The following is a 13,776-nucleotide window of genomic DNA, read 5'->3' as shown; positions in this document are numbered from 1 at the left end:
CGGGGATCACATCCAGAGGTTCATTTACCCAGTTGCTTTTTCTGCCATGTGTAGCAAAAACATGTAATAAACTCATTACATTACATTACAAACTCATAATTCTAATAAAAAAACTGTTATAAAAGTTACAAAGATTTGTGGAGCCATAGATGTCGTCCTATTGCATAGGGTTTAGAGGATTTGGTGGACGTAGTTGCTGTTACAGATTACCAGCCCAGCATTACCACATAACCCATCTTTTTTCTTGCCCTGTGATTTTGCTAGTTTCTTTTCCTACTTTTTAAACATAAGGTCTGGTGGATACATAATTGAGACAAAAAAGCAATCCTTTCTTTTAATGATGCTTTTGTACCAAAAAATACATTGCTTTTTTGCTTTCTGTTTTAACACCTTTCCAAATCAAATTTTTGTATCAGCTGCATCATGATCATGTATTAAAACTGGCAGCTTTTCCAGTTTGCCTCAGGTACACATTGGTTTCTCTGTGGCCAAAGTACTTCTCTTTGGGGTGAGGGGGGGAAGGGCAGACGTGGGGGAAGGGGGGGAGGGGTGGAAAGGAAACTAGTTTTTCTTCAAAGAAAAAGATCCATTACCTAACATTTCGTAGCAACAGGGATAGGTTTTGGAGTAAGGGAGTGAAATTTTTTAGGAGACTTGACATTTTTAGCCTCTGTTATAAACATTGGTCTCTTTTTATTCTTCTATGAGAGTTCCTACTGCTTTGACTGGGAATATTTTCCCAGCATTTTCCCGTGTTCCCTAAAGATGGCCTAGGAGGCATTTCTGCTACTGTTTGCAGTGACGTGCTCCGTGAGTTGTGGGGGAGCATTCAGACATTCTCCCACGGGACTGGTTATGTCAATGGATCCGTATTTTATTTAGTTTTGATGAACTCAGGTGGCTGCTTCCATATCAGGTAGAGAAACCCATTGAGGAGAAAATGCTAATTTTAAGGCTCTGTTTAAACCATGAGAAGTGCCACTAGAGCTTAAATAATATGAGCTGCTAGTGTGTTGAGCTTGGTTCCCTCTTATTAAGGACAAGACTGTCTACTTCTGCATCTGTAGGATGCTTTCTGATGTATTAATTTCTCTTGTATAGACTTCCTATCTGGCCATTTTAGACCATAGTAACCACTCAGCTGCCATTTGCTCTTATGGTCTCAGGGAAGACACAGAGAGAAAACTTCATCTACCCCATAGTTCAGTAGCCAGTGCAGCAAGAGAAATAACGTGTTGTTCGTTTGTGTTGTAATCAGTTATTTTACCTTCCTGAGCCATTCTAATGCTCAGACCCATAGACTTAGAGGCTCATCACAAATAACAAAAGAACGGTCTAATTCAGAGAGGTTTATTGTTCTCTGCAGTGGTTTGCCTAACATGGGCTGGCTCGGCAGGCGTTGAGAAATAAACCACTCATTTCTGGCTAACCAAAGCAGTAGCGGCAAAACTGCTGAATGTGAGAGCAGTGCATTGTTTCACATTTCAGGCACAGACACTGCATAGTTTTACTTACCCAGCAGCTGTGCTGGTCAGAATATTCCGTACGTCTGTGAATTGAAGGCTTTGAATTTGTGACTGTGAATGTAGGTTCTCAGGGACTGTTTTCTTACACTAGTTGTGATACTCAAGCCCAGAAGCTGACTGAAAGGTAAAACTTTAGAACATTCAAGGTCTAAGATCTGTTTGCTTGCTGAGGTAGCAATTGGAATCTGGGAACAAACTGAGAAGCTAGATTTTCAAAGAGATCAGGTACTCTGAGGTTATTTAACAAATCCACAAGCAGTGCTTGAATATGACAAAAACCATATTGTTTATTATGGAGAAAATAATAAATGTTAGAGGGCTAGAATATTTCTGTATATTTTTAACAAGGGTCTCCAAAACTTCATTACACCAGGAATCTTCTATCCATCTGACCTACCTACCTTGAAACAAAATCCAGTACAAAAGTCTTTGTAATAATACAAGTAACATCTAGATTTCTTTAGCACTACTTTGCAGCAGTACAAGATTGTCAAATCTAGAATTTTTAATATATTAAATATGGAAATAGTAGAAAAGCTTCCTGACTCCAATTCAAAATACCATGAATAGCATCATAAAGATAACGCTACAATGCATCCAAGGAAAAATTCTGAGCTAACTGTGGGTGTTTTACTAGGGAATTTTCAAAGATCTTTTTAAAGTTTTTGTCATGGCTTAAAAGTCAGTGAAGTATATATGTGTATGTTAGAGAGTTTGTTTTCAAACACAAGCACAGAAACCATGTCATGAAGTGGGAAGTAGTGCCTAGCTCTTCTGTGAAGAATGTTTGTGTAAGATTGGCCCTCTAGGCACAAACTTTGGAGAAAAAAAAAGTAGCAGTGGAACAGAAGTAAAATATCTCTAAAATTATCTGAAAAGAAACTGAAAATAGAGAATTTTGTGCCTGAAGCCCCACTTAACTTCACTGTTTTACATTCTGTATTGGATGATGGTTCTTCACCAGATTTCTGGGGTTTATTACATTTTTCCTCGTAGAGAAAATTGATCATAGATCAAACTATTAATATTGGTAATAATTTTACTAATTTTGTAATAGTATTTTTGTTGATAATGCATCGTTAAATATTTATAATATCATTGATATTATCTATGTGAGTTCATGCATGCATGTGTGGAACAGTTGAAAAATAAATTATGACTTCTTGAGCAAAAGAGTTAGTTTTCTCTGTAGTTTCACATAGGAAACAACTCTGGTATGTGGTAAGGGTTGGCATATCTTGATTTATCACCAGTAATGACCACTTAAGTTAAACAAACATGTGATCTTGCATATGTGTTAAAAACCAGAAGTTCTGAAGTTGGCGGAGGATAAAGAATATTCAGAAATACTGTTTTACATTCAATATTAGGGAAATTGTGAGTGAAGACATTGCAGCTTAGCAGTTTAATCTATATAACTTCTTACATGTCTTCATAGCTGTATGTAGGTCACATAAAATATGAACTGTTGTGTAAAGGAAAGTAGGAAACTATTTTGGTGTCATATGAGTGTCTTCAGTATGTAATGAGAATATTAAAGAGGACAAATCTAGTTTAGACCATTATAATGAGTTACAGTAATACTCATCATGGCATTCCATGGCAACTAGAAACTAAACTGTCTTTTGTATGTCACAATAGTTACTATGAGTAACAGTATTTCAAAATAATGTTTGAAGTGCAATTGTCGGTAAGAGTTTTCTTGTCTTTTGTCTGACCAAAAATTTCTGTTCCTGGTATATTTAGCAGTCTATATTTACACTAAGATTACTGCCTTCTTCTAGGAGTTTGCTGCTACTGGACTGCATCCTGAGCTAGGTCATTTTTCTGACCTTGTAGAGAATTCTTTAAATAATTCTATTAGTATTATTTATCCATAAAAGGCACTGGACATTGTTGACACCATAGAAGATGAAAACAATCCTATTAAATGTGACCTTAATTCAGGGATATTAGTTAATGATGAAGTTCCTCTTCAAAGTGCCAAGCAGTTGCTAGGCTTAGATGATCATAAGAATTTTTCAAGATAAATGATAATATAAAGACAATGAACAGTGTTTCTGGAGGTGCTGTCTTCCTCTCCACAGCAGCCTGGATGATGCCTGTGACTCTGGGAGAGCTGTTTACTGACCTTCAGTTAGGTACGTGTTGGGTGCCACTGGCAGACCAGTGTGGCAGGGCTGTGGCTCCTCAAGGCAGGGTGCTTCAGCAGCAGAGTGGGTCTGATGTGTGAAGAAAAGCTGTGGTCCCTAACTGAGACAGCTGTACTAAGAAGATCCCCTACTGCAGGTGCGGTTTTGCTGCAGAGCTGTTTGTTAGGGGTTTGGCAGAGCATGGTGTATTTTGCTGCCAGGGTGAAGTCAACTAAATAGACTAATGTGATGCAATCCTTCCCACAAAAAGTATTTTGTATCTGTGCAGCAGACTCACCAGGAGATGAATTTTTAGGTTCCACTGTAGATAGCCATAGTGTGAAGCTGGGATATCTCCTAAATTCTGTAGTGTTCTGGCATTTCTGAAACAGCTTTAATGTGTTACTGAACAGGGGAGAAGAAATGATGCAAATGAAGATGGCAGTCAATCCGTTTTGCTCTTTATATGATTCTTTTACTGATGGCACCAAGTTCATTTCTTGTTACCCTCAAACTTGGAACATATGCATTGTGCAGCAGATCTTTGAAGTGATAATGAGTAGCCATGTTGTTAATAGCATTATCTGAGAGATGGTCGTGAGGGCAGACAAGCTGGGGCTCGATCAGCAGTGGGCAATGTCAATATCTCTGGCATCAACAAAGCTGTTATTGCTGAGAAGGCAAATCAATGCCGACAATAAAATTTAGCATGCCTTTGGTTTCAGGAACAAGAATTATTTCACACCATTCCTAAAGTAAGCATTTTGCTGGTTTATTTTCTTCATAATTCTCCACTGCTGCAACTTCTATTTTTTTCTACACAGTCAATGAGGCATATTGTAATAGCAATTTATTTCTTTGACCCTCAGGGATATTCTTCTTTAGAAAGAGAGGGATCATTTGGGTTTTCAGGTGGAAACAAAGAAAATTGGGACATTGTTCTTTTTTCTTCCAAATGAAAATACCAGAGGAGGGAATGGATAGCTATTTGCACTGTCTGCAATGATGCTCCAAATTGTTGTTGGTTGCCATGTATGTGGTACTCCCAAAACCATAAAAAGTACTCAAACACAAATTGCATTAACTATAAAATCAATACCTAAACATTCTTTGCATTGCATCGGTTAACAGTTTGAATTTCTACATCCCTGATTCTGCTGCTTTAAAAATGTTTGTCATAAAAAATCTAGAAACTTTGGCACTTCTCTAATATACATATGTATTCAAATCTGTTTTCAATGAAGTTCTTCATATGTCTGATTATTCTCAGTGGATGAAATCACAATGTTGTTTATTTACAGGTGTTTATTATTTTTATGTTTTTCTGCTGTACATTTGTGATTCTCTGCAATAGCATGAAATGGAAGACAGGGTGATACCTCAGTGCCAGCTTTGGCTTCCTTCCTTGCTAAAATGCTTTTTAAAATTTTTTTTAATAGCTTTGTTAAAATGAAGACCTTCTTTGTTAGCAGTCTTTATCGAAGAACAAAAAAAACTGTTTTTCATTTCGGAGCACTTTAAAGCAGAGAGTGCATTTGGCATTTTGAAATTATTTCTCAACATTCTGAAAATTGTTATTTTCGATAGAAGGAAAGTTCCATATATGAAGAGAGCTCCCAGATCTGATGTGAAGGCCCTGGGTAATACAGGCAGCACCATCAAAAAGATGTGAAACTTCTATTTCCATTCAAAGAGATGTCAATTTACAACCTTTTAGTTTGAATAACATTTTCCTTTGACTCTATTTTTTACAGCAACTGTTGACATCAAACTGGATACTGTTACCCAGCTGCAGTTCCGGCGGCTTAGCCTAACCTAGGCAGTCATTACCACAGTCTAAAAACCAAAATAAAATTGTGAAACATGGCTTGGGGCAATCCATGTCATCCAGTAAGGGTTCTATTTGCCAAAACTAAGACTTAGGCTGTCAATTCAATGCACTCAATACTTGTGCTCTTCAGACATGTTTGGAAAGATGGTAGTATCTCCTGGTTTTGTGTTTTGTAGGGATCCATGTTGTGCTGGAGTTGACTGACTGCAGTTTAAAACCCACCTGCTCCATAACTCTAAGAGAACAAGGCACTCTCTGGACCCTGATTAATCATGAGTGTTAGAACGGAGGTGTTTTTAGGATGTGCAGTGATAGAGCTGTCTGACAGAAGCTGACATGTCTCTGAACTGCAGATGGCCCCAGAGTTGTGTAGCTGTTGGGTTAGGGAAAGGAAAAGCTCTGAAATGCAACTACAGCCTTGTAAACCTGAACTCTGCTGAAATCCTGCACTGAAGAGTGATAGAGCTGTTTGGATGGTTGCATATTTCTTTAGAAATCAGGATTCTTTCCTCCCATGGGTGCCTGTGCTCTCAAGAAATGCTTCTTGTGAGAGTAACGACTCTTGCAAATGAGAACCAGTTTCAGTAGAACAAATTGTATTGGAGCCACCATTTCCTCATGTGAAACATGAAGGGTATTTGTTACTGAGAAACAATCCATTGCATTTTTATAATCCTATTTGTGCCTTATTCTGAACAGAAGTTGATTGCAATGAAACGCCATGTGTTTGTGTTTTAGAAATAATTAGTTCTATTCTGAAAATATTTCTCTAAGCTTTATTTGCTTAGAGCAAATCAGAAGAGGACAAAGTAAAAGTCGTTCTTCATTTTAGCATTTAGTTGCTCTTCACTGGTCACTCAGCACAGGAAATCAGCATGCTAAGAAAACACCTACATGTCATGAAGAAACCACAATGTGTTTCAATTTGCTTTAGAGACTTAGGCAAGTTACTTTGGTTTCAGAAAATAAAAACTGACCCTACTTCCCTTTCCTTTTAGCCAGTGTCTTGTTCACATCTTAGGCAACAATAATCACTCTACTTGAAAGAAATAGGTGCATGAGTAATTCAGACAAAACACAGTTTTACTTCAGCCTTGAGGGAGTCAGCTGAGGAGAATAGTTCAATACTTGGCTCTGCAATCTTCTGAGATATTATAGCAAGTACCAGTGTTGCACCAGCAAAGCTTCTTAACACCTTAGGGAGCATTACTGCTGTATTTCTTTTCAAGGCCGTTCAGAAATTCAATGGAGAGTAAATAGATTTCTGTGCACACCAGAACAAGAAATGTTTTAATGTTCCAGAATCTAGGCTTTTCATTAAAAAAAAAAAAAAAAAAAAAAGCCAGAGAATTTTATTCTAATTCTATTGCTGTCTCACTGTCAGCTGTAATTGAGCAGGGGAACTCGCCTGAAAGAAAATGCCTTCTTTCTGAACTCAGAAATGTTGCACCAACTATGATGGAGCTAGTAACAAATTCCTATCCACTCTGGGTCCAGTCATCAGAATACGCTGGTGTCAGTGTCAGCTAGCCCTGAGTACACGTAAAACAACTTTGTCATTCTTCATAGGCATCCCAGAGGGCACTCACTGGTCTTTTGGAAGAAGGAGATCATCCTGGCTACCTATGAGTGTTAGACAAAGTTTTTATGTTACATTTGATGATCTCTCCATGGTGAAGTTTCATATGAATTTTGTGTGAAATCTGCAGCAAAACTTTAATGTCTTTACTGAAATTATAAGAATTAATGATTACAGAAATATTTTCTTTAAATTCTCAGCCATACAACAAGCTATTTCACACAATAATGTTGCCTTTATTTGACTTTCACATTACATTCTTTTAATATTTTATCTTCTGTTCTGTTCTTCTATCTCTTTATTTCGAGATAAAAGATACAAGAGAGGTAAGCCCATACTGCAGAAGCTTTCAAATGCATATTTGCCCAGAGAGTGCTTTGTGCAGTGCACAGTGTTCTGTAGCTGCCTAACAGAGTGCCTTAAATCACTGATTTTTTGTTTTCATCTGTTGCCTTTTTGGAAGAAAAAAAGAGAAACTTTAGGCAATTTATCTGAAAATTAATTACACTAATAAATAAAGGAAAGACTTAACAAAATGTGTTCAGAAGTTGCAGTGCTGACTTTGTTTCATTTTTAATTCTGAAGTTTTAAGGAAAGGGTGATTTAAGAAGAATGCTCATTCCTAGTAAAGTGTAACCCTGAAAATCTCTCTTATTCCTACAGCATCCGAGAAAGGGACAGCAGTGGTTCCTATGCCCTGTGCCTACTGAATGATGGAAAAGTACTGCACTATCGTATTGACAGAGATAAGACCGGAAAGCTCTCCATACCGGATGGAAAAAGATTTGACACCCTGTGGCAGGTCTGTTAAATTTATATCACGTGGATATCTGTCATCACGTTTCCATATAACTGACCAGGGCAGCTTTGTTTTGCTTTGCCTTGTGACAATTGTCTTTGGCTAAAATGAACACATTTTGGCAGGTTATTTGTCATATGTTTCCAATGTGTGGTTTCTATACACGAAGAAAATATATGTTAATGTAGAAAGCTGTGTGATTGTACAGTGTAATCATTTTTAAATGTGATGTTGTAGCCCAGCTGAGTTCAAAACTGTGATTAATTATTCAGTTAGCTGAACATTCTCTTGAATGAAAGTCCGTTTACATTTGCAAGTAACCATATTCAATCATGCATATGCTTGGTTTAGTCTTTTGCTACTGTCCTTTATGACAGCAACCAGCAGAATTCGAAGAAGCAAAAAGGGGATGGTCTAAGATGCTGTACACATAATGCAGTCTTTAGCTTTGAAATTCTCTACCTTCAAGTCTGCAAAAGCATGGCTTGCTGAGGCTTACCACCAAAATATGCCTGAACCCTGGTAAAGGTTAGGCAGTTAAGAAGTCCATAGCTGACTATGCCATAGTTAATACTGAAACTGAATACTGGTGAAATGATTGTGTAAATTGAAAATACTAAGGGAATTGAAACCCCTGCAGAATTCTCTTACGTCCTCTTGCTTAAAAATCTATTAAAACAAGTAAAGTGAGTCACAAATCTAAAATTGGAATCTTTGCTTGCAAAGAATGCTAAGATTATTTACAAATGCTAAGATTAATTCTTAGCATTTTTGTAAATGTCCTATGTATTTCTTTCCTGGTGTCACTGGAAATTTAAAAGCAGCTCTGCTATCTTACAATTTTTGTGAATGTCTGCAACTCTTACACTCACAGACCTTCTCCTTTATACCCAAATGGAAAACCTGTAAAAAATGACCTGGCGAGGACAATCCAGGAGCTCAAATGGCCACAACTACTTGTGCTATACATTTATTAACTGTGCAAATCCTATTGCAATTCTGAGGTCCAAATAAAGCATTGCATATTAGGATCATTCTTGCACTGTAATTATGCCCAAAAATTAAAAAAAAAAAAAGAGTGAAAACTCAAAGATATCAAAATAAATTATTTGCACAGAGCTAAAAAGCTATTTAGTACCAGAACCAGGGGGGTAGTACTGGCCCTTACTAATTCAATTCCTGAATCATGTTCCACATTTATCCACAAGGTTACTTCAGAAACATGCATCCCTGCTAAAAAAACGTAAAGTAAAGAACATGTGCAGTAAAGATCTGCTGTATGCCAAGGTCATTTGTTGTAATATGTATCGACTGTCATACATATGCACACAGTTTCAAAGAGACAATATATTTAGTGATACCACCCTTATATTTTCATACCTTTTACTCTCATTATTTCTTTTTTTTTCCTCCCCTCTCATTCTACTAGTTAGTTGAGCATTATTCATACAAACCAGATGGATTATTAAGGGTTCTTACCATTCCTTGTCCACAACATGGCTCAGAAAATGGTGAGTTATTCCTATTATTTTTATATGTATAAAAAGACATGAAATTTATGATAAATAGCTGTGCAGTTTTTCCACTTGCCCTGTAAGTAGGTGCAGATTTTTCACTTTTCAAATGAGTTTATATCTGCCGGACTGCGCATGATGGAGGCAGATCCTGTAGCTTAAGGCTACCAAATCAAATTACTGCTGGGTCTAAATTATTGTCAGATCAGAAATGTGCTTTGCTGCTCAGAGTGGCAGTGCGTATTACTTGGACCACACACATGAATAAGGTGGTCTTCCCAGCGCTACTGCAGTGGTCCTTACTCCAAGCTGAAGCAGGCACAGGAGCAATGGTGCTACAGGAGCTCAGGGAGGGTGCAGTGAGTCATGCACCCAGGAGGTGAGTTCCCGTGTAGGGGGGAGTAGGGCAGGACAAGGCATTGAGTGCACGCGACGCTGAAAGTGGGGGTCAGAGGGGCATTCTGTGATAACTTGTGGGAAAGGAGGAGAAGAGGTGGGGAAAATGTTGTGAGGTTCAGTGTGCTTTTATCCTGTTTCTTCTTTAATGTCATGTCACACTGAGGAGACATTGTCCTCCATCTTGCCCTGACTGAAAAGGGAAAAGAGATGCCTCTGATTGTTCTATGTCCAACTTGTGCTCTTCCAGAAGTGGTTTTCTCTCTCTAAGGCCACCTTCTGTCATTCTAGCTGGATACCAGTGCCATGGTGAGAGGATATAGAATAATAGAATAGAATCATAGAACCATTTATGTTGGAAAATACACTCAAGTTCATCAAGTCCAACCCTGAAGTTTTTACTTTTTCCACTCCTTTGAATCACTACATGCTTTTTCCACCATTCTTTTTCTGCTCCTTCAAATCATTTAGGATCTGCACATAGTTTGGTCTCTGTAGCCAGAAGTACCATAGTCTGCTGTGTATAAGAGACAAAAGCAAAGAAGGTAGTCCAGGAGAAACACTGTAATGTGATTTAAAAACTAGACAGTTGATCCCCTCTGTAAAATTCTGTGTTCTTACACAAATTTCTCACCTTGCTCAGTATCATTTTACATTTGGTTCTTTCACAGATAATCTTGGTTTTAATACTCATCCTTCTTCTGGAACACTTCCTAAGGTAAGTGTAGGTGGTGGGATAGCAATAGCATTCATTTGGGAAGGCTTACAGTCACATACTGCTCTGGGAGTCCTAGTTCTTGGATATTATTTCATCTGTGAGTTTGTTTTTCTAGTGTTGTAAACAGTGAGCTGAAAAGAAAATTAACATATTCTGGTATGGTATTGCTTTCATCAGTGTTTTGTATGTGCTCATCATAATTTAATTTTAACTTCTTTTACACATAAAATGTATGTGAAAAAACCAGTATTTTACATAGGCAGAATGCCTCCTTGATGGTTGTATTTATAGTGATTGTGTCAACACCAGGAGGAGAGATACCACATTGCTTACATTGTTCACTTTGAGAATCCACTGACTGAAGCAGACATGGAAGTTCAATTTATTTTCGTATTTGGTGTGTGCAGTTAACATCAGACTTTGCACAAAGGTTTCATTTCTTGTGCACTGCATTAGGGGTGATTCTTTCACCAACTCCATGAAGAGTGAGCAAGTTCACCTGCTATTATAATTACCTAAGTTCTTGAAGTCCATTGACTAGAGGAGCCACCTGAGGTGTGATACATCCACAGAATCATATAATACTGTCTTGTTCAATGTAGTTGATTTCATCTGAAATAGGGAGTTAATTTTAATCATTTCCCTGGAATGTAATCATCTAGGTCATTATCTTGATGCAGTCCCACACTATAGAAAAAAAATTGTTGTTCTGATGGTCAATTACCTTTATTTCAGTACTATTGACTCCTAGCAGGCCTGTGATCAGCCATTCTCATACTTTCATTTCTGAAAATCAAGTATCTTTTTCAATCATTGGAAATTAAGCAACCAGAATCAGTCCCTTTTTTTGTTAAAAATATTATAAAATTTATTATTTTATATTAAATATATATAATAATAATTATTCATTATATTTATTATGAATAATTAATTAAAAAAATAAATAGTTAAAATATATAAATGCTGCCTTGAGGTTCGGATCTGTGCCATTTGCAAGCATGTCCATGAAGTTTAAGCACACAAGACCACATGAATATATATCTCCTGGTATACATGCAGTTGCAGCGATAGGAAAGCACACTCAGTGTGGGAATACTGTGTACATTTCATAATATTCACGAAAAATTCACTAAGTGTAAATTTAACTACTACTGCTTAAGACTTGTCATGATAACTAGAAGGAAAGTCACCAAAGCTAAGAGTGAGAGTGCATATTTTGCAAATAGTATGCTAAAATATTGTTAATATTTCTAGGTCCTCGCACATTAATGCCTTTGTGCAAAAGCAGTAACTCATGAAGATTTTAATATGCCTGAAATACAACTTTTCAGATTACACAGAAACAAACAAAAAAAAAGCCCAGCCTGAAGAGAATGAATACAACCACAAACATATGTAATACAAATACAATCTTATGCGGAGGATGTGCAATCTGTCTTTATATTATTTACGCCATGATAATTAGCATTTCAGAGTTTCTGACATTTCTAGTATACTGCACATTTGTTTAATTTATTAAAAGGTTTGCCAAAATATGTAAATTGGAATAGTGAATTTTTGAACTATCAAAATAATTGTGATGAATTAGAGAAACATCCTGGAAAATAAAAGGGTGAAGCTCAGTAGAAGTTAGTGCAAGATATTGCACTTCTAATAGTCAGATGTAAATCACAGAATGGTGAGCAGAGACAGTTTTTCAGCAGATGTGATGCCTGCAGTGAATCAGAATAGGAACAAGGATGAGCAACCACCATGCTGGTAGAGGAAGGGGAAACATCAATGTGTTTCCAGCTTGTTCAACACTGGCAAGGCCTCAACTGAAAGACTTTCACCAGTTTTTGACACTGCACTGAAGAATGATGTCCAGCAGGAGACAATCCCAAGCAAGGCAACAGGAATGACCATGCCTTGTGAGAAAGGATTGATTATAATAAAGAAGCAAAAGAGGGACAGTAGAGGAACAAAATGGCCAAGCAACGATCTAATACTGGTGTTCCCATCCAGACCAGTTTTTCAGTATTTTTTTCATTTTTATATATATTACAGTCTAAATTACAGTGGTGCTATTCCAAAGTCTTAGTGGGATAGCATGCCCAAATCTGAAGTTGTTTTGAAGTTAAGAAGGTGCACAAAAGGTAAAAAGACCTGCTTGGTGATATGCAAGGCAGACTGTCCAAATAATTTATCTGTAAACTCTTGGTGTGTAAGGACTTGGAGTAAAATTTATATCAGGAACATTAATCTACATCAGATTTGTCTAGTATTCAACTATTATTCCATGAACAAACTTGGAGTAACAAAGTGCTTAGGTTTATTGGAATATGGACCATCTCCTTTTTAGTGATACTAATACACTTCCTCTGCAAAAGAAAGGACTCTATGATAAAAGTCTGTATTGAAGCTAATTTTCCCATGCAGAATATGGAGACTTACTTGTTCTTGCTTCTCCCAGAACATGCATGGACTGGGACTTTTCTCACATTTCACCATAGGCTCCATAACCAGGTTTAAGGTGATTTTGACCCCTTTCATTTTACAAATTACTTTTTTCTCGCTGCAATCAATTTCATCCCAGTATATATTTAAACCTGCAGAGGAGCTTTTGAAATGAGTCTTCAGTTCAGTTCTCCAGCTCCTAAGCTGTCCTCTTAACCTTTCTCAGTATTTTATTTGTTTAGGTCACAGTTTTTCAGGTAATAATAATAGACCTAAATTTTATGAGTACAGCCTAACTGTAAGTAGTACTGTCCCTATGCCTGATGAAGTATTCATCTTAGCATGCATCTGTAGGTCTAATACAAACGTGTGAGTTAAGCAGTATTAACATCAAGGCACTGCAGGTGGTTGCTTACTCAAGTGCTGGGAGATACTCTTGTTGGAAAAGTATAATGAGAACCATCCATGCTCAGCTTGTGCAAAGGAGCACTTGACCTCTTAGAGAATGTATCTGTTGCAAAACTGTAGCTAAGTATTCATTTATTCCCAATATGGAAAGAAAATTTCATGAAGTAAAAGAAAACAGCTGACTCGGTAACCTTTTCCAGTATGCAATAACTGAATTTTTATGTATCACAGCTATGAAGAATGTCAAGCGTCAAAAAGGTTTGTGTTCTTCTGGCAGCAACAGGGACCTCATGGCTATCCTTGGTGTTTTGAAAGAAAAGACACCTTTTTAATGTGAAATCAAACATTTTCTTTTAGAAGAAAACTAGGAAATACACCAATCCTATAAATTAAAAAAGCTATCTTTTCAGAAAATAAGAAGTCCAAATGGACTACTA

General features: G+C 37.1%; 1 protein-coding gene across 3 annotated transcripts in view; it reads left to right on the top strand.

The window, feature by feature from the left end:
* The window catches only part of SYK (spleen associated tyrosine kinase), a 56,724-nt gene that overhangs the window by 20,189 nt on the left and 22,759 nt on the right, over window positions 1–13,776 (top strand). For all 3 annotated transcript variants that reach the window (XM_010399983.4, XM_010399981.4, XM_019286234.3), the window contains exons 4-6: window positions 7,732–7,870; window positions 9,297–9,378; window positions 10,449–10,495. In XM_010399983.4, the coding sequence (XP_010398285.1) occupies window positions 7,732–7,870; window positions 9,297–9,378; window positions 10,449–10,495 (268 nt within the window). The remainder of the gene's footprint in view (window positions 1–7,731; window positions 7,871–9,296; window positions 9,379–10,448; window positions 10,496–13,776) is intronic.

The sequence above is a fragment of the Corvus cornix genome, chromosome Z (genome assembly GCF_000738735.6).
Source record: "Corvus cornix cornix isolate S_Up_H32 chromosome Z, ASM73873v5, whole genome shotgun sequence".
Classification (NCBI taxonomy): domain Eukaryota; kingdom Metazoa; phylum Chordata; class Aves; order Passeriformes; family Corvidae; genus Corvus; species Corvus cornix.
Note: the sequence above shows the minus strand (reverse complement) of the source record. Positions and strands in the feature narration are given on the sequence as shown.